Source organism: Dermacentor variabilis, unplaced genomic scaffold (genome assembly GCF_050947875.1).
Source record: "Dermacentor variabilis isolate Ectoservices unplaced genomic scaffold, ASM5094787v1 scaffold_18, whole genome shotgun sequence".
NCBI lineage: Eukaryota > Metazoa > Arthropoda > Arachnida > Ixodida > Ixodidae > Dermacentor > Dermacentor variabilis.
In genome coordinates this window covers 2,448,692-2,469,012 of record NW_027460346.1, presented here as the reverse complement: position 1 = coordinate 2,469,012, position 20,321 = coordinate 2,448,692, and the positions used below count along the sequence as shown (strand labels likewise).

General features: G+C 43.4%; 1 protein-coding gene across 5 annotated transcripts in view; it reads right to left on the bottom strand.

The window, feature by feature from the left end:
• The window catches only part of LOC142568291 (protein zer-1 homolog), a 155,594-nt gene that overhangs the window by 43,506 nt on the left and 91,767 nt on the right, over nucleotides 1-20,321 (bottom strand). For all 5 annotated transcript variants that reach the window (XR_012825410.1, XM_075678280.1, XM_075678279.1 and 2 more), the window contains exons 13-14: nucleotides 17,843-17,913; nucleotides 5,337-5,384 (exon numbers count right to left, since the gene is read on the bottom strand). Coding sequence is in view for 4 of the 5 variants with exons in the window: in XM_075678280.1 (XP_075534395.1) it covers nucleotides 5,337-5,384; nucleotides 17,843-17,913 (119 nt within the window). In the remaining variant the exon portion in view is untranslated. The remainder of the gene's footprint in view (nucleotides 1-5,336; nucleotides 5,385-17,842; nucleotides 17,914-20,321) is intronic.

Genomic DNA, 20,321 nt, shown 5'->3' with positions numbered 1-20,321 from the left:
GGCATAACAAACAGAAAAAGTGCAAGAAAAAAACGCCGCATTTTCTGCCGTGGCAAGCTTAGTTTCACCGGCAAACCAAAACAAACTAGAATTGGTGGACTACAATCAGCAAATACCCAAATTACAATCAACATTGAGCATTAGTTGATGATGGCAAGTCGTCAGTGCTAAGACTTCATCATTATGCCTTCAGCAGAGACATTGCAGAAGAGTTTGTGCTTCTTTACAACTGGCTTATTAAGCCATAGCTCTTTGCACGATGTTCAAGCATGCAGATGCATAATACAAACAAATGATTCAATACGCTAGCCCTTTGATGGTCACCGCCATGATGTATGGAAACAAGTCCCAAGTGATCTCGAACCTCGTACAGCGACAATCAAATGTTTGAAAGAAAAAAAAAAAACCTTTTCGAAACAAATCACTGCCTAGTGTCAATCCGGAGGTGCTGCACCTTTTGTGACTTCTAGAAAACTTCCTTATTGTGCTGCTGACCCTCGGCTTCCACTAGAACTGATCTTTCGCTTCCCTCTGTGATGGCTACCACCTTGGTAGTCAGGAGTATTCCAGTTTTGTCTAGTTTACTGCTACATGCGCACACCCACGCTTGCAGACTTTATATTCAGCATTCTTGCACACGTCATTTCAAATTATGGGTGTCAAGAAAACCGATTTCTATTTCGTTTCTTATCACTGAAAGCATTACTGCAAAATGTTTGCCCACATGGCTCTGCTGTAGGTGTGCAATTTTGTTTACAGGTGGTCACTCACAAACTGGTGACATGCCTGCGTCTCTTTTTGTGAGGTGCACGAGAACTGAGAATCTCATCTAGCGATGAAACAATTGATTACTGCAAGTTTCTCACTCACAAAATTTCTGACAGGTGCACACCACAGAGTTAACTTGTGGCTGCTCGCATGGCATATGCCTCACTTTCACTATGATTGAACGTTCCCGGAACATTATTCCCTAACAAACCACCTCATTTTCCTATCTTAAGGCCCTTGGTCACTGGTTCAGACATGGCTCGGAGGTCAGCACAATGCTCTTTTTGCCGGAATAGCACTCTCGGCGCAACACAGCATAAAAATGGAAAATAAAATGGGAGGAAACCCACCTCTGCACCCTAAATTACATAATCTCAAAAGAAAAAAAAATTGCACATATAACCCATGGAAATAACCACATACAAGAACAGTAAAACGTTTTTTAAAAACAGTCTACATTTGCAGATGCACGAACCATCCACGTTGTATCTTTGGCCAGTGGCTCTGTTCCCTACCTCTTTGGCGAGCTCATCGTGATCCGGATTCTGGCTTACCGGCGCTGTGTGCACTATTTGCTTATTACAGTAAAAGCTCATTAATTCAAATTCTGCAGAGATGCTACAAAAATTCGAATTATACAAAATTCAAACTAATGAAAGATAAAAAAATCGCTCGGTTAAGGCGCGTATATAGTCCAACGTGGCGTAGGATGCGCGCGCACACAATACGTCGACATGAACAACATCTATACTTTGCAGCGTTGGTGCAGCCAATGTAACTGGATGTAGCTAAAGCGGTCTGATGTTTCCAACATTGAATGTGTGGTGTTTTATGGCGCAATGGCCAGGTTTGGCCAAAGAGCACCAGGCCAATGGTAATGAGATCAAAGTGAAGCAATTAATTATGAGCAATGGATGTGACAGGGCTGTAAAGGGGCCTAAAAGATGGTCACTATAAGAGCTACATGTAATAAAACTATGACAATGACTATGAAGCATGCCAAGGACGCAAAAGATGCATTGTGAAAGAATTACAATGTGCTAAAATTGGTCATTGGCTCTTGCTCCATCCGCGTGTACGTCGTGGCGACGGGCGCGGAGAAACAAAAATTTCGCAGTTTTGCCGGAAAAGTGAAGCATCAATTGCGATGGCAAATTAGTAGATAGCTATTCGAAGTAAGGATAGTAGCTTTATTGGCTTAACAAACTTCTTAACATTTGCTTACTAACAAAATTAACAAGTACAGTGTCACGCACGCACAGGTAAACATGAACACATCTCGCTCGATGACCGTAGAAACTCGCTGAAAAACGCTGGAGTGAGGAATCGCGGCAGTAGCAGCGAGTGAATTGACCTTCGTACAACTCTTACTTCCACACAAACGAAAAGTAGAAAGCACATCGCATACGAAGCTACCGGCACTATGCACACTGTGCAAACATCACAGATCACATTGAAGATGAGGCCCACACCTATGCCCATGCGGGCGTGCACTTTGGCCACATCGCAGATCGCTTTCAAGATACGGCACCCGCATGGCCGCACCGTAAGCAGCAGCCGCCAGAGAAGACCGTCCCTCCCTCTCTCCGCCTCACTCCCGTGCCTCGCACGCGACAAGAGAGGGCGCGCATTTGCCCCCACATTCCTCGCTCACGCATGCGAGATTGAGCTGTGTTCGCCGGCACACCCTCGCGCGCTTTCACTCGCACATACATTATATGGCGCACGGCGACGATTTCATCGCCCTTGAGCATTATACGGAGCCTCACGGGAGAGAAGCGACCTGCAACAGAGGCGTTGGCCATGCCTTGCCAAGCGCGAATACGTCTCTCTCCAGTCAGGCCTAAACAAAGGGCTGTAGATGGAAAGAGCAAAGATGCGCGGCCCCCGTGGCGACTCTCCCCATCCATGATGGTGCAGAGTTCGAATGATCGGTGGCGGTGTGGATTTCAGTGTGAATTAGTGAGATGTGTTACATATTGCCTTCAATGCACTGCTGGATGGACTGCGGTGGCTACTTCGAATTATCCGAAATGTCGAATTAATGAGTTGTGAATTAACAAGCTTTTACTGTACTAATAAGGTCAAAATGCAAAACGGCAACTCGATAAGAGGATGAGAACGGGCAATTATAAAAGAGGGGAAAAGGGAGCTTTAACATGCGAGGGGTGTCAGGAGCCTGTGGTTCCCTGGCAGATAACGGAACTTTAGATAGCGAAGAATTTTACCTTAACATGTGGCTTCACAGCAGTGTGGCACGCACTGCCATGAAGCCATACCTCAAGGCAGAATTCACAGATAACCCATACTTGGACTTTACTGTTAAATTTTTATATATCTGGTGTAGGTTACAGGTGCAAAAATATGGTATTAAAAATATAAAAGTAGCTTGCGTGAATTTTATCCTACATTTGTAAAAAATTCATCATGCTAGTTAATCTATAAATTTGAGAAATGAATCATGTAAAACACTGCTTACATGAAAAAGGTGTGCTGCATTAGTTACTTCAAAAATTAATTGCTTGCTTTTTCTCAAAATAAGTCACTCTGGAGAATTTAAATCTGCAATGAAAAAATGTGACACTGGGAGGACACATTTCTTGAAAAATGTGAACCTCAAAGGGTTAACGAGGAAGAGGTGCCCGAAAAGTTTGCATCCCAGTGGAGACTACAGCAGCCTTGGCTGTGCTCGAGTTCTAGGAGGGCACACACGGCATCAAAAAAGTTTTCCAGAGGCTGCAGCTAGAATGTGGAGTGCAGACAAGCAAGCACCTTGAGCAAGTAACTAAGGCAAGTATCGCGCAAGCACATATACAAGCTCTTGACAGCTCTAGAGCTGAAAGGAAAAGGGGAAAACTTGAAGAAATTGCCAATGAGCAGCGTCTGGTTGCAAAGGAGGGCCCAACCTATGTAGCATGGGCTTTGATTGATCGCGATTGACACGAAAATAAAGCAGCACATTTTTAAATTTTTGAATTGTTTTTTTTTGTTTCCATTTCTTCGGCAAACACCCAACAACCAGGAAAACTATCCTTTTCAAACTGTGTTGAAAAAACATGCTTTCAAGATGGTTTCTACACTGAAATTTTGTGAGGAACAAGACTACTTACTTCTTGAATTTGTAAATTGCTTCAAAAAGGTAAAACATTTCTTACATACACCGACAAAAAAAAATTAAGACTGTTTTCCAGAGATGAAATGTTTATAAAAAAAAAAAAAATTGGCAAGTGGCTGCCCTTATCCTGTACTATACTCATAAGACTCAACAAAACCTTTTAAAATCAGCTCTGATTATAAACCACTGTTTTAGAAAAATGAAAAACTATGTGCTTGATCATACGGCATGAGCCCATGCTCATAGCAGCACTTCCATGTATGTGGAGTGAGCCAATACCTCCAGTTTGTTAGCTAAAACTCTGATAAATTATTAATTTCACCATGACAGTTCATTGCTTTAACTTATCATCGTGGGTTGCTGCATCATATGGTGCCATTTACAAGGTACTGCACATTGTTTTTCGCATTCAGTGATGATGCAGCTGTACATGTCTGTACAGGTCACTTTTCTTAAAAACCAGTGGCAAAAAAAAAAAAAAAAAAAGAATATGATTCAATGCTTGACATATTGTGCCTCCTGCATCTAGCTTTATCTTATACCAGAATATTTTAGCTAATCCTTTCTGGTATAGTTTATTTTAACTGGTATAATTTTAGAAGTGATGAAAGCCAATGTCCATGAGATTGGACACTGGGTTCAAGGAGGCTACAGACCACACAAATTATCTATTAAAAAAATGAACACATATATCTTAATTATTTTTAAAACAATAGTTTTCCTAAGCAGACACACTCAGTTACGCAATGTGATGACCATATATTTTTTTTTATTTGCACTAAATTAAAATTAAATTATGAGGCACCCGTAGTGGGGAACTCCGGAAATTTGGACCACCTGGGGTTCTTTAAGGTGCACCTAAATCTAATTACCACGAGTGTTTCTGCATTTCGCCTCCATCAAAATGTGGCCGCCATGGCCGGGATTCAATCTCGCGGCCTCTTGCTTAGAAGCCCAACACCATAGCCAGTAAGCAAACAAGGCGGGTCGCACTAAATCAATGAGATTTCAAGTATGTTCTAATGGCTGAAAGTGTATTCCTCCAAAGTTCACCAGAAGTGGCACACTGGTTCAAACGTTCCCCCTTCAGGATAGCATTCCCTCTTAACTACACGGCTGGCACACTGACATAAGGAGATGAAATGGGGACAGGCTTGAGATGTGCACAAAAGGAGCAGGGAAAAAAAACAAAGAAGGGAGCCCAAGTGGTGAAATGACTAGGTCAGCAGCGTGCTTAGTTAAATCAGTTACAGACTGACAGCTCTTGTTGCCCGTCTACCTGAGGAATGCCAAAAGTGTTTGTCACTAAATTTCACTCCTTCCCGATGTCAAATTGTACGTGGTATGTAGTTTATAGTATGTAAGAGCGCTCACACACTGTAAAATGCCACCATATTCCGGGCATCACAGCAAGCCACTTGTGGACTTGAGTAGTGTGGTCAACATCACTCACCAGCAGTCCCATCATGTTGCGCAGCAGTTCGGGTTTGTCCGTGAAAATCTGAAACAAGAACATATAAATGTGTGGACATTGCCATAAAGAAATTTAACCAACTGTGCCGACTTATTGTCCCTGTACACACCAGCTTAGCACAAAAGAAGAAAATAATAGCATGTTGTTAAGCTGTTACTGTGACTGCAAGCTGCATGCATTCACCACCATTTAAGTGGCAGTCATCAGCAACAGGTGGCATGTGTGAACTTTAAGCTGATTTTTAGCATCAAAGCCACGCCTTCAAGACCCCTTTTCAAATAAGTAAAAAAATGTTAGGGGTGTGCGAATACTCAAATATCATCAAATCAACTCGAATAGTGAATGTTGGAATAAGTCTACTAGCAAATCAAATACTGTATCTGCTATTCGATTTTTCAAGTATTCCATACATTCGGTGTAGAAACCAGCGGAGTGACATGTCACATGCTCTGTGGAGCCCCCTCATGTTCGATGCCACGCAAGCGAGCATTTCACTATGTTTTCGCTGCAAAAGAAGCACCAAATACGCTACGGACGCGCCACCCCGGCTGATGCGGTAGCAGACTTTGTCATTGCGAGCACTCCATGACGTCGACCCGATGAGGGATCGCACACACAGTGCCCAAACTCTGCAATTCACAGAACAGCGCCGCGTAGGCCGGGTCTGCCTCTGTCGGTACAAGGTTTGTCCGGGTCGACAGGACCGATAGAAATGATAAAACAACGCAGACAAAGGGAATGGCAGCAAAAGTAGCACATATTTTGTAAAGCATAAAAGAATATGTAATGATCGGGCCGATTAGCCGCTGATAGCCATGCAGATTGTGTTGGATACGTGGCGACACACTTCACCCCATTTCAACAGCCGTCAATCTAAACCAAAGGCGCGATCTCGGGACTGATCCCTGATGAGCCATCCTTATGAACATATTAGTGGCAAGTGTTCCACAACGGCTTGTGGCCAGCAGCGAATTTTCGTCACAGTCACGCTGATTAGGCCGTCTAACTGGCGCTGCTTCCTCGGGCATCAGCAACTGAAGTTAAGGTTTGGTGCCGAATCTATGCAGATTTATTTGCAGCAGCCATGCGATACTCGGAACTCCAACAAGCCGTCTCACAAATGAAAGTGAGTGCACAGGATTGCAACAAAGTTGTTCATGGCTGCTCCAGTGCGACACAGAGAATGGCGGTCTCTCTTTATTGTAGACGCATATAGTTTTTTTTCTTTCTTTGTGTAGCTTCGAGCAATTTGTCACAAGACTAGCTCTGCATTTAAACTACGGGCGCTAAAGTGTCAGGATCCGGTTGCATGCATTTGCGCAGACAGCGGATGAATGAAGCAACAGGGGAGGGGGAGGGGTGCGCGAACTTGCCAAGGCCCTCCAGGTTTTAGAATCTTTGACAGGTGGCGAATTGTGCTGAGCCTGACAATGAAACAGCATGGACGGTGCCTGCTCTTTACCGTCGGCGCCGGCTACATGCGAAGCAGTGACCGAGTAACATGATGCACAGTCATTTGTCGTGCAGATTGGCCTTAGGATAACTGACCTTCTGCAGCTTAGAGAAAAATTTGAAAGTAAAACTTTCTATGCAATAAATGAAAGAATGCCACAAAACACAGGTCCACTATTAAACTAAGAACCTCATTGGTAATCAGCTCAACAGAAGGTCACCAAGTCATTAGTTTCTGAGAAAAGAAAGCACTTGATTCTATTTAAAGGAAATTATATTGATAAAAAAATATTTTCAAAATCTTCACATACTAGAACTGAGCTGTAATCAGTGCTGGCAGACTAAATTGGTGTTCCTTTTAATAAGAGTAGACTGTACTGTCTTAAAGTGACGAAAGTGGCATTTGGTCTTTTGGATCAACTTTCACAGGAGGAAAAATTTGCTGTTTGGAGCAAGAAAATAATGCTTTGGAGCAGTAACTTACTGCTCTGTCACAAAGAGGAAGCTCTGTATACACTAGTACTTTCTGAAGCATTGAATTCAATATGTATTACACTAAGAAGCAACTACCTTTCTTCAACTTGCTCTTCCATATTATTGTTAAGATATAAAATGAAGATAAAGGCAGATTTAACCCTAATTCAGAATTAATTCTGCACTTCAATAGAGAGTTAATTGCTCCCCCCCCTTCCCAAGCTATACTTGGCTTCATTATTCATTTCATCCGATAAATGTTTTATCTGTTATAGTGTTTCATTCACTAAACAAGTTTTTATACACAGCCGTCCAATTCTTTAATAATATAGCACAAACACTGTATCCTCACTCATTAATAATGATGTGCAAGGATAAGCTCATGCAATTGAAGCTCATGCGCTTGAAGCTCATGTGCTTGTAGCTCATGCTAGTCACAGCGTCAGGTTTTTTAGGCTGTTTTCAAAGCATGGCATTGGTGCATTACCTGTTCAGGACTCGCACGATGTTAAGAATTGGGTGGCTGCACTATATAGCTGATCAAAAGCACGACTAAGCAATGCAAATCCATATGGAACAGAAACAAGGACGCTGTCTTCGTAGGTGTAGATAGAACAGCATCTGGGTTGTGTGACTAGTGCGTTCATGTCTGCTTCCTTGTCCCGTTCTTCTTTCTTTTCCACATCCAGACTGCCTAGTCGTAATAAAGTGCACCTTACACACTTGTCGATATATACCACTAAGTGACTGCGAGAAAGGCATGTCGAGCAGCTGTGCCCTCACAATCGTGTGTCACTATCATAAGGTGCACATGCTGCGTTGCAAAGGCGAAGACAACAACGACGATGACGAAGGCATGAGCATGATTGTGCAATGGCACCCGAAAGAGTCGAAGAGAAGAATCTCCAGGAAGCCTTGTCGCATCGAGGAACCTGTGAGTAGCACCACTGTGTGAGAGGAAGCCAATTGAAGAAGGCAGCAGCGGAAGAAGCAGCCTGTTGGATGATGGGTCCGGGCTCCTGCCTATGCCTGGTGCTCCTGAGCTTACGGCTCAACGTCTAAAGCTGGTGTTCATTTGCAGGGCATCCAGTAGCGATTATCCTCTACGATCTTGGCCTTCCTTCCTGGCCTACGTTCTTCCCCCATCTCACCACATCGTCTTGCCACCTGGCTCCAGCTAGGGTACCTCAATAGCAGCCCACAAGCACCTGCACCATTCCAGCCATGACCTCCTCCGACACGCCACACCGAATCAGATGGCGATATGTGAACTTCGATGATTTATTTATGTAGTTTACAGACTACTTTGTGACTCTATACTTAGAGCTGTTCCCAATTCATATTGGGTTTAACTTATGTGTCTCTGAAGTCTTATAAAGCATGGTTGTGTGGTGCAACAGAGAGCATATGCTTCGTATTTGTATTGGACAAGTTCAAAAACCTACTACAGTGAAAGTATCTACGCCGTGATAGTCACCCTAATTATATATAATTATTATTGCAATAGCAATTATATGGACACTCTAGGCTAATTTCCACGGTCATTGTTAGTGTCAGCATTGCCGTGGGGTTCCAGCGCCCAAGTGCGTTAAGATGCTCTAGCTGTGAGGGAAAGCATGCAAGGGCGAGTTGAGAAGGATGGTTACTTCCTGCACAGTGCCTTCTCATGCATACAAAATATTCCGAATTTGGAGCAGGTGCATGTTGGTGCAGGCGTAGTGCAATACCTGTGATAAACGACAATTTGGTGCAGCATGAAGCAGGATTTCCTTCATGGTGCAGTTTGGCAGAATTGGCACAGCACTTCCATCACTCTAGGAGATTCGTGAGAGTCTGCAGCACCGTATTTTATTGCCCAAGATTTGTAAGCATTATATTTTGTGAAAAACCTTGATATTAAATATTTGATTAGATATCTGGCTGTTTCTTAAATATTTTTTTTATTTGATTAGAAATCTACTAATCGGTATTCGCACACTCCTCACTCTATAGCGCTCTGGCATAACAAAAAGAAAGGATGGAGAACTTTTCCATATACAGAACCTAATGCATTGTACATTAAATACAAATGAACTGGAGAAGATGGGGATTTCAATTCTAATGCCCAAATATTGAACTGTGAACTACAATGATATCGTGGCGGAGGGCTCTAAATTAATTCTAACTGCATGGCATTCCTAAATGTACGGTGAATGCTAAGCACAAGCATTTTTGTATCCCTCCAGTTGACGTATAGATGCTTTGCAGTGAGCAGTTAGTGCAACTAAGACCAGGTGGCACTGCAAGTCTGCTTGTGCCTGTGTCTATGAGTGGCCTTGTGCGAGACCAAAATGCATGGCGAGCAGCAGCCTTGCACAGCACTCATTCAGCTGGCTGAGAGCATTTGTGGTGTGTTTATTAGTGTGTGGCAAGCTGGAAAAAAAAAAATAGAATGTGCACTATGCAGAGTTTAGAAACAGATGTGCATTTATGGCGGTGGAGCTTGCTTGTGGACGAAGTACATGGTCCTATGGCGGTTCAGGCCAACGACCGGCAAGATAAAAGGTGGACAGCGCGGACCATACCACACTTGGTGGCAGGAAGGAACCATGCTAAACTGCGACTCTGCTTTTTGCAGCTTCGTCTACTCTGCCGCATTGCTGCCTTCACTGAAACAGTCTGAGCGGTACCTGGGACGCATCTGCGCAGAATCATTACACCGCACCAAATAATTGAGCTGCTCCAAACCACCCGTGGTGGTTCAGGCCGACGACTGGCAAGATAAAAGGTGGACAGCGCGGGCCATACCACACTTGGCGGCAGGAAAGAACCACGCTAAACTGCGACTCTGCTTTTTGCAGCTTCGTCTACTCTGCCGCATTGCTGCCTTCACTGAAACAGTCTGAGCGGTACCTGGGACGCATCTGCGCAGAATCATTACACCGCACCAAATAATTGAGCTGCTCCAAACCACCCGTGGTGGTTCAGGCCGACGACTGGCAAGATAAAAGGTGGACAGCGCGGGCCATACCACACTTGGCGGCAGGAAAGAACCACGCTAAACTGCGACTCTGCTTTTTGCAGCTTTGTCTACTCTGCTGCATTGCTGCCTTCACTGAAACAGTCTGAGCGGTACCTGGGACGCATCTGCGCAGAATCATCACACCGCACCAAATCACTGAGCTGCTCCAAACCACCCATGGCGGTTCAGGCCGACGACTGGCAAGATAAAAGGTGGACAGCGCGGACCATACCACACTTGGCAGCAGCAGCGGCAGGAAAGAACCACACTAAACAGCGACTCTGCTTTTTTCAGGTTGGCGTTTCCTCTCGCACTTGGTTTTTGAACATGTGTTTGCTGCCGCTGCTGCCACCCTGATATTCCTGCTGTGTGTGCTCTCTTTGAGTACTTTGCTCTTGCAACCAAAGTATATTCCTGCTGTGTGTGTGCCCTCTGTAAGTACTTTGTTCTTGCGACCAAAGTGTACGATGACCACAGATGTCTGCTTTTCCTGTAAGGATACGTTTGCACCAGGTGAAAGTTTTGTATTATGTGATGACTGTAACCATCCATACCATTTTGGAACATGTGCTGCGCTAACAGAAAAACAATACAAAAAGTTAGCAAAACAGAAATGGGTTTGCGCAACATGCAAAACTACATGTAGCGCAAAGGAGAGAACCTGAATGAAAAGATGGCTAATGAGGAGGCAGCCAACATAAGGTCAATCCTAGTTAGCATTAACGAAAAACTTGATGAATTGATGCCACTAAAGAAGACTGTGCCAAATATAGAAAGACCAGTGCAACTGATATCAGAAAAATATAATGAAATTCTAGAGCGACTAGCCACTCACGAAAAGGACGCAAAAGAAATGCGCAAGAGACTAGAGGCCCTTCAACTAAAAGCACAGAGAGCAGAAGCAGAAAATGAAAAACTACGAAGTGAAATTAACGACCTTGAGTGGCGAGGCAGAAGGCTAAACCTTGAATTTCACAGAATTCAGGTATCCACTGACGATCTATTAAGCAAAGTGAATTCTGTGGCTGACGCGATCAATGTGTCCAGGCTTGAAGATACAGACATTGATGCTATTCACAGATTACCTTCCAAACTTGATAAGATTCCTGGGAATTATTGTCAGATATGCTAGGCAAGCAGTGAGGGATCTGTGGTTTGAAAAGAGGCATAAATTGAAGGAGAGCAAATGTAGCGCTTCCATTCTAGAAAACTTGACGAACTATAACCGTCACTTGCTACAACAAACAAAAGACTGGGCGAAACAAAATGCGCACCAGTACATCTGGCACAGAAATGGTAAAATTTTGATGCGGAAAGAATGGTGATTCAGTGATTGTAGTGCACAGTGCATGTGATCTTCCTACATAATTCTCCCCATTACATCTGTGTCATGTGTCTGAAAGTTATTTTTGATGTTTGCCATGGCTAATCACAGTTACCTTCTTCCTGATGAGGTAAGCACAGTTGTAGCGAGTTATAACAAACCTTCCCGCAAATGTCTTCACTTAAACACCCATTCACCGTGTAACAAGGAAACCGAAGTCGACACTTATCTCTAGCTTTTCCTTTTTGTTTGCTGTCATTATGTTGATGGAAACTTGGTGTAAAGACGGCCAAAATAACTACATGTTCTCCTCTTATCAGCCGTTTTCGTTGAATCGATCCACGCGTGGTGGTGGTGGTGTTATGTTACTGATGAAGCCGGGTGTCAATTGTGAACTGCTTGATTCATTTTGTGTTGTTTGCAATGACTTTGAAATACTCTCAGCACGTGTGCACAAACACATATTTTCTGTTTGCTATCGGCCTCCTGATGGAAATGCTCCAAACTTCTTCAACTTTTATGAGCAATTCCTGGATTTCATTTCTAACAATGGTTACTATGTGATTTCGGGCGGTGATATTAATATTGATATGCTGGCCAATACTAATCTGCAAAGAACAATGGAAACGCTCGTTACCTCAAATGGGTGTGAGAATACAGTTGCATTACCTACAAGAGTAACACAAGACTGAGATACATTACTTGACCTTTTCATAACAAACATTGACAAAACAAACATCACGATGGCAGTTGTATCATCCCATCTTAGTGATCACCTCCTGACAATTCTCATAATACAGAAACAACATATCGAAGCCTGTAAAATGCGACAGCGCGTTGTGTGTCAACCCATTACGAACATACAACAGGTTTATAAATGAAGTAATGGAGATTTATAAGAAACATTTACTGCTAAAAACGTTTACCCTGGGTAGAAATATTCGTAAGCCCTGGATTACACCCGAACTGCACAGCAAAATTAACTATAGGAACTCGCTTTACCATAGTTTTGTTAAAACAAAAGATCCGAATCTTCTCAAGAAATATAAAACAAATTAAAACGAGCAGATTTTGTTACCTTTACTCTGATTTCGAGAGTTGTTTATACAGAAGTGATCAACTGTGAAAAAGATTAAATACCTTTATGAGGCCTAGAAAATCGACACCCAGTATCTGGAAATTGTCATTGGATGGCACGGAAGTAAGCGGCGACGCACTTGCCAATTCCTTTAATAACCACTTCCTTCAGTATTCTGATTGTGGAGTACTTAATGAGTTCTTCAACTTCATGCCTCCTCACAACTAATGTTGTGCTTTTCTCAGTCCAATAAGCTGATCTAAGGTGATGGCAGTTTTTTCCTCTCTTAAAAATAGTTCAAGCTGTGATGCAGAACTTATGCAAATTCGTCCAATTAAATATGTTCTTGACATTCTGTGTCCTTATATAACTTACATTTTTAACATCTGTTTGTCAAGCGCCTCATTTCCAAAAAGAATGCAAATTGCAGAAGTGACTGTTTTGTTCAAAAAGGATGATGTGAATGACATGGGTAATTATCGACCAATTTCTGTACTACCCATATTCTCTAAGGGATTAGAAAAAGTTATCCTTATTCGAATGTCCAGCTTCCTTGATAAACACAATTTAATCTCACCTGCACAGTTTGGATTCAGCAAAAACAAATCTATGGAAATGGCATTACTTGAACAGAGGAATTTATTTTATCACATTTTGAAAAACAAATGTTAGTACTGGGTATTTATGTGGATTTCTCCAAAGCCTTTGACTGTATTCATCACTATACACTACTTAAAAAACTTGAACTATATGGAATTCGCGGACATTTCCTGCAACTAATTCAGTCATATCTTAGCCACCGGCAACAGTTTATAAAATTGAATCATATCAATCTGACTTAAAATCAATTATTAGAGGTGTTCCCCAAGGGAGCATTCTGGGTTCACTGGTCTTTAATATTTATATGAACAACCTTACAAATATCTGTACAAAACCAAAATATATTTTATATGCGGATGACACCAGTACTTTTTTAACAGCTCCTGATTGTAATCAACTGGTAAGTGCAGCAAACTCCCTCCTTATAAACATGAAAAAATGGTCAATAGCAAACCAGCTGAAAATAAATGTTAATGAAACAAAAGCTGTTATATTTAGTTCAAAATCGAAGCAGTTCAAAGCTCCAGTAAACTTAACGGGCGGGGGCGAACCACTGGAAATAACTGATCACATTAAAATCCTTGGCGTAACTTTTTCCAATAATATGCTTTGGGATAACCACAATGACAATGTTTTGACAAAGTTAACTCGTGTAGTTGGCATCTTATCTTGCCTAAGAACATAGCTGCCATTCAAGGTCAAACTTCTTAATAATTCGCTTTTTTACTCTAATCTAAATTACTGTTTATTGGTTTGGGGCACAACTAACAAAACTAATTTGCAGAAACTTTTTGTCCTCCAGAAAAAATTTGTCAGACTGCTTTATGACTTACCATATAACAGCCCTACACACAGTTTTTTTCAAAGATCTAACATTATATAAGTAAAAAATCTTAACAACTATAGGCTAACACTAGCCTTCAAACATGAAGTAGTTGAAAATAGAATGTCTTATCGTCTTATCACTTATCACTAAAAGATAACATTTCCGTACACATTACCCGTCACAAAGAAACATGGAATGTTATAACCCCTTGGGCTAACTACTCCACAGAAAAACTGTCCTTGACCCTGCCCACTCTCACGAATAATTACAACAAAAGCACCACTGACATTTTAAAAATAACTAATGCTGAAATACGGCAACACTATGTATAAAGTATCTGGTCTTATTGGATGATTTTTGTGTTCATTCCTTGTGTCCACTTCAGTGCCTATGTATGTTTTTCGGTGCCTATGTATGTTTTCGGCGTTCCTTCCTGTCACCTTTTTTACTGCCTCCTTGTAGAGGGGACTTCGGGCCCCTGTCAAGCTGCCATTTGTTCGTGCAGCTTTTACCTGCAGTCTCCTCCATGTTTCTTGATTTGAAATAAATGAACATTATTATTATTATTATTATTATTTAAGCAAGAAAAATTGGCAAGTCTAATGTGTGTTGCACCATGGCACCCAGCTTCGCCACAATATACCAGTGTTATGCAGTAAAGCATACAATCGCCGTGACAGCTGTTTTGGTCTCTTATCATATTGCACCACACAAGTAATTTGGGTCAAATTTTCTCGGAAAAAAAAAAGTGCACATTAGAATTGGGCAAATAACGCAATCAGACATTGTGAGCTACCATTATTGCTTGAAAATCTTCCCATGACAGGCCAGAAATAGTGTTTTCGACGGGAGATGACATGCGTTCAACGCATTCACTGTCCATAATTTCGTTGAAATAGACACTGCCACTAAAGGGGTTGCGATTGAGGTCAGCATAGAGGTCAGGCATGTACGTGCTGACCGGTCAAGTTTGAATTATCCAGTCAATTTTAGGATTGAAATTAGAAAAGTTTGGACCCATAGAAATACCTGGGCCTTCATTTGGGATCGATTTAACTGGAAAATCGAATAATCAGAGAAGGAAGTCTACTGTATATCCAAGAATCAGCCCAGCCGCCTACAGCAGTCATTCAAGACATTCAAATGTACTATCGCGCTCAGTATGAGCTACACCGCGCGAGGGCGTGGCCGTGCGCTCGCTATGGTCGTACAGTGGCCCGATAGTGGCGTGCTTTCGAGCTATCTGGAGAGGGTGTAGCTGTTCCAGCAAGCTTGCATCACCTCCACTTGCTTGCTTTCCCCTTCACCCTCGTTTAGACTGGTTTTGATATCTGTTTCGAAAATGATAACTGTAGCCGTAGGTGGACGCCCAAACTTCATAATCGGGCCAGCGTCGGTCCGCACAGTGGGTGTTATCTCAGGTTTTAGCATTTACAGCACGCAGGCTGTCTTAGTGCGAACCAAATTTTTTTTATTCGGGCTGAATATATCTTTGACTGATCACACGACTCTTTCATGTCAGTGCACGTTAAAGAACCCCAGGTGGTCGAAATTTCCGGAGCTCTCGACTACGGCATGTCTCAGCCTGAGTCGCTTTGGGACGTTAAACACCATAAACCAAACCAAACCACACGACTTTTCGGAAAGGCAGTTAAGTACCCTAGACAAAAATAACCTGCACATGACCTTGCGTTTATGTATCTAGGAAAAGTATCCTCTGGATGAGCTGACTGGAAATTAGTGTATTCTGGTAATACCGGCAATGATCAGCGAAATCGGGGTTTGGGGCTACAGTGATGGTGCACTCTAACATTTCGGAACCATTTAATGCATCTTAAGAAGGCGTGGTGTGTTTTGGAGCCATCACGCACGGTGGGAAGTTTATGAAGACGATGCATGGCCCCAGGAGTTGCGGCAAATGAACAAAGTAGGCTGCTCCTCGCCAAATGTGAAATGTTGCTATAGTACGGAGAACGGCGGTGGCAGCAATGGCAACGCGTTGCTGAATTAGCACCGGGGCTGTGCTAACACTCTGTCGAAAATGCATGGTTCACGTCGTGGCTGCTTCCGCCTTTATGCTGGATGCTGAGGCGCATTATCAGTGCTAAAATTATGTCTAAACGCACAGCCCTAATTCTTGAACGAAGAAAGCGCTGTCTTTGATAACCTTCGCACGCCACGTCTGGTCGGTGGCAAAAGTGCTGCATGATCTTGCAGTTTCTGCTTCATCAAAATGAAAGTGAACAAGAAACAGATAAGGTGTCCTTCAGATAAACGGGGACGAGGGGTTCCAGCGCGCTTGCTGGAACAGCTACACCCTCTCCAGATAACTCGAAAACACGGCACAATCCGCGCCACTGTACAACCTTGCAGAGCGCTCGGCCACGCGCTCGCGTGGTGTAGCTCATACTGAGCGCGATAGTACAGTTGAATGTTTTTACGCATTGAAAGACAGAGCAAATAATGATACCCTGAAATGTGCCCCTTCAGGTTTACTATGTAAACCTTACTCAGCAGTGCTTTAGTTGTCAACAAATTATGTGGTAGTGTCTGCTTGCCGATATGTGCATAGTTTCACTGATACACTGTATAGCTGTAAAAGTGCTGCCTGAAAGTATTCTGGGTGTGCAAGTCTTCCAAATCATATATCAATAACAACAATTATTGACAAAACTTCACAACATCTTTGGTTAGCTGCAACAATGATAAGTGCAAATGGTGCAGGAGTATATGCTTGGCCAGGTCAGTCACAAGAACAATTCCCATCAGCAGCACAGAAAACAGCTGAACAGGAAAGTACACAGAATGCATTAACCCCTTCCATACCACACTATTATCCCAAATTCTGGCCAAAAAAGGTCAAACTTTTTATGGTGGAATCTCTTACAAAAAGCATTCCTGCCGAAGTTTTAAGTGTTCATTTACTCAAAATCTCAACAATTATTGCAAAACTTAAGCCAAACAAAACTGTAACATATACTACGCGATAGGTATGAGAAGAGAACATGAAATCCTATGTTTGCCTGCAGAGTACAGATTGAAATATTCCAATGGGTCACCTGTGTCCTACACATCAAACGTCTTACCTAGAGATGCCAAAAATTGGATACAAGGAGGGCATGCAGGGGCTTTTTTACGTCAAATTCGCACCACTGCCTGTGACGTCAAAGTCACCAGAAGTGCCACTCCCAGAAAATGAGCTGATTGACTCAAGGATCTCGGTGTTTTCATTCACTTGAAGAGCAGCACACTTCATCATTGGAACTACTCAGCTGTTTGCTGACGTCAGATTATCTTTTTCGCAAAGAAGCTAATGAAGCTTGAGCTGCCAGTGGCGCCATTTTGGAGACTAAAGTTGTCAACCTGTTTAGTTCCTGCGGAAGAGTAAACTCACTCCTGCTTGTGCTGCCATCTACAAGAACCATAAAGCCATAAATTCATACCTTTCAGTAATTGCTTCACATAATAAAAAAACATGCATACATGAGCAATAAAAATGTACATTTAGCTCTTCTGATCTGGACGCATCGAAATTGTGAGCTCTTGAAGTATGATGTGGGCAACAACTTGTGAAATCTTGAACACAAGGAGCAAGACTAGAACTGCTGCCCTCTACTATCTTGCTAGCAGTCTCCGTGAAAAATCCCAGCAATGTCCAATTCTTTTTTCCGAGTTTAAAGGCTCCGTCATTGCTGGGGATAAAATGTAGCCGTCAGTGCACTCAACTTACCCTCAAACACTCAAGAAACAATGCCATTCCCCCACCATCCAGGAACCTCTCACAGTTGATTGGTGTTTCATCTGCAAACAAGTATCGTAGACATAACTGAGTTTTCTGCACACCACCTCACAGCTGCACAACTACACTCTTCAATATTTAGGATTTACAGAGGTATGTAGAAAACAAAAGGAACTCAATGAAAAGATGATCCCATCAAAGCAATACACTTTCCTTGGCAGTGTGCCTGACCATAAAATCAGGATTTATGGAACCAAATTTAAATCTTTCTATCCTCAGAATTCTGCATCCCCCACAGCATAAAAACCTGCAAAGCCTAAAATTACTGCCAGCAGCAGCTTGCATCTCAATACTGAAGGGCTTATCACAAAAGAACACTTGAATAGGCAGCTTTTACAAACCAAACTACAAGCCATTTAAACTTGCACCATCCAAAAGTTAAAAATTAAATTATGGGGTTTTACGTGCCAAAACCACGTTCTGATTATGAGGCATGCCGTAGTGGAGGATTCCGGAAATTTCGACCACCTGGGGTTCTTTAACATGCACCTAAATCTAAGCACACGGGTGTTTCCGCATTTCACCCCCATCGAAATGCGGCCGCTGTGGCCGGGATTCGATCCCGCGACCTCGTGCTCAGCAGCCCAACACCATAGCCACTGAGCAACCACGGCGGGTATCAAAGAGTTGAAAACAGCACAACACATATTCCTAATTTATTTAGTCCCTGCTGCACCATGAAGTTTGGCAATTAAGGATTGTAGGAATGCACAACTCTCACGCGTCCCCTGATTTTGTTTTCCCCCATGTCTCGCGTCTCCTGTAATCCAGCTTCTCCGCGTAGCTTAGTGCCAGTGGCGGCTGGTCTGGTTGCAGCGCATTACGAAAGATGACGCGAGTGTGGCACTGCTAGCACCACCTAACGGCAAAGTTGTTTGGGCACAACTTTGCCCAATTAACTCTTTGGCTCTTGATCAGCAAGCGGTGCGGACGTTCCGCGCGTGCGCCGTTCCAGGCTTCTGCGAAACCGTCTCGTGAGGCCTACACCGGAATGGACGAACACAATCGTTCGAACGTGCCCCGATTCACGTGACCCTACTCACGAACGACCAGGCATTAGTGTCCAGCATGGGGCGAAAATATTCGCTCGCTATCCGGTCACGGTGAGTCGGACTTCCTAGATTTCTCGCGCGCCCATGGCATGTTTTGTGAAATAGCAACTCAGCTAGCAGGCATTAGTCTATGAAAGGTGCAATAAATGCCCTTGTGATTGTTTGCACTGCTGTGTTGTCGTTGCTTTTTCCTAAGAGCATGGGTGAGACCCCACAGGATCAACGTCTCAACCTTCATCTTCCATAGCCTAACTTGATAGGCACTGATGCAAGTTGGTGAGCTAGTTGGTACATGACTTGGAAAGAAAATGGCGCTAAAAAACTGGACAAAACAAAAAGACACAAGACAGTGTGTTTTAGTTTAGTCCTATTTTTAACAGCGAAGCTGTTCTTGCTTGGCGTAAAATGGACCACGTATCACAAAACTCCACCAACGCCCACCGAGGGAGACACTGCGAGCAGCCGGTTTCGCCGCCATGCCGAGATCTGTGCATGCGCCGTGATAACAGTTAGGAATGCACATGCGCTTGACCTTGGAAAGGATATGAAAGCGTGTGCTCGGCGGCGCTCGGTCAGTTAACGCCATCAAGTGGCCTAGGAAAGTTCGTACTGCCGAAGAAGAGGCTGCGCATCGTGAAGCTAGACTTACTGCGATGCGGGAAAAACAATGGCAACGATGGGCTGATCCAACCTACTTGGCCAGAGAGGCCAAAGCCAAGAGGTGGAGACTATGCGAAGACTCAGAATACGCCAGTCAAGAGAGAGCCAGGATCGCTGCGAAGCATAGACGATTACGCCAAGACCCTGCAGTGTCGGAGGCCGAGTATGAGCGACGCCGAGCTCGCACTTGAACCGGGGGTGCCAACACTCAGTTTTAACGAGAGTTCCTCTTGTTGGAGTTTGGACATTCCTGCCGAGTCTGCGATCGACTGTGCTTTGACTCGAACCTATTGACGCTCAACACGGTTCGGTCTGTCAAGAAATGTGCACAAGACATGTGTGTGCTGCGAGACATCTTCCCGGAGGCCAGTGACCACGACAACATGCAGCTGTGTAGGACCTGCCGAGAAACGGCCTTACGTGGGAAGGTGCCGCAGTTCAGGGTGACAAACGGCTTCAAGTGTCCACCCAAACCAGAAGGACTACTGTGTTTGAAAGAGGTGGAGGAACAAATGGTATCCCCTCGAATATCGTTCATGAACATTCGACGACTAACGCCTGGCTATGGTCAATACAGCATACAGGGACAGGTGATAAACATTCCCATAGACATCCAAGAAACACTGGAGTTGCTGCCTTGGGATGTAAATGTATACGCGCACCTTTCGCCACGATGACTACCGATCCCGACAATAAAT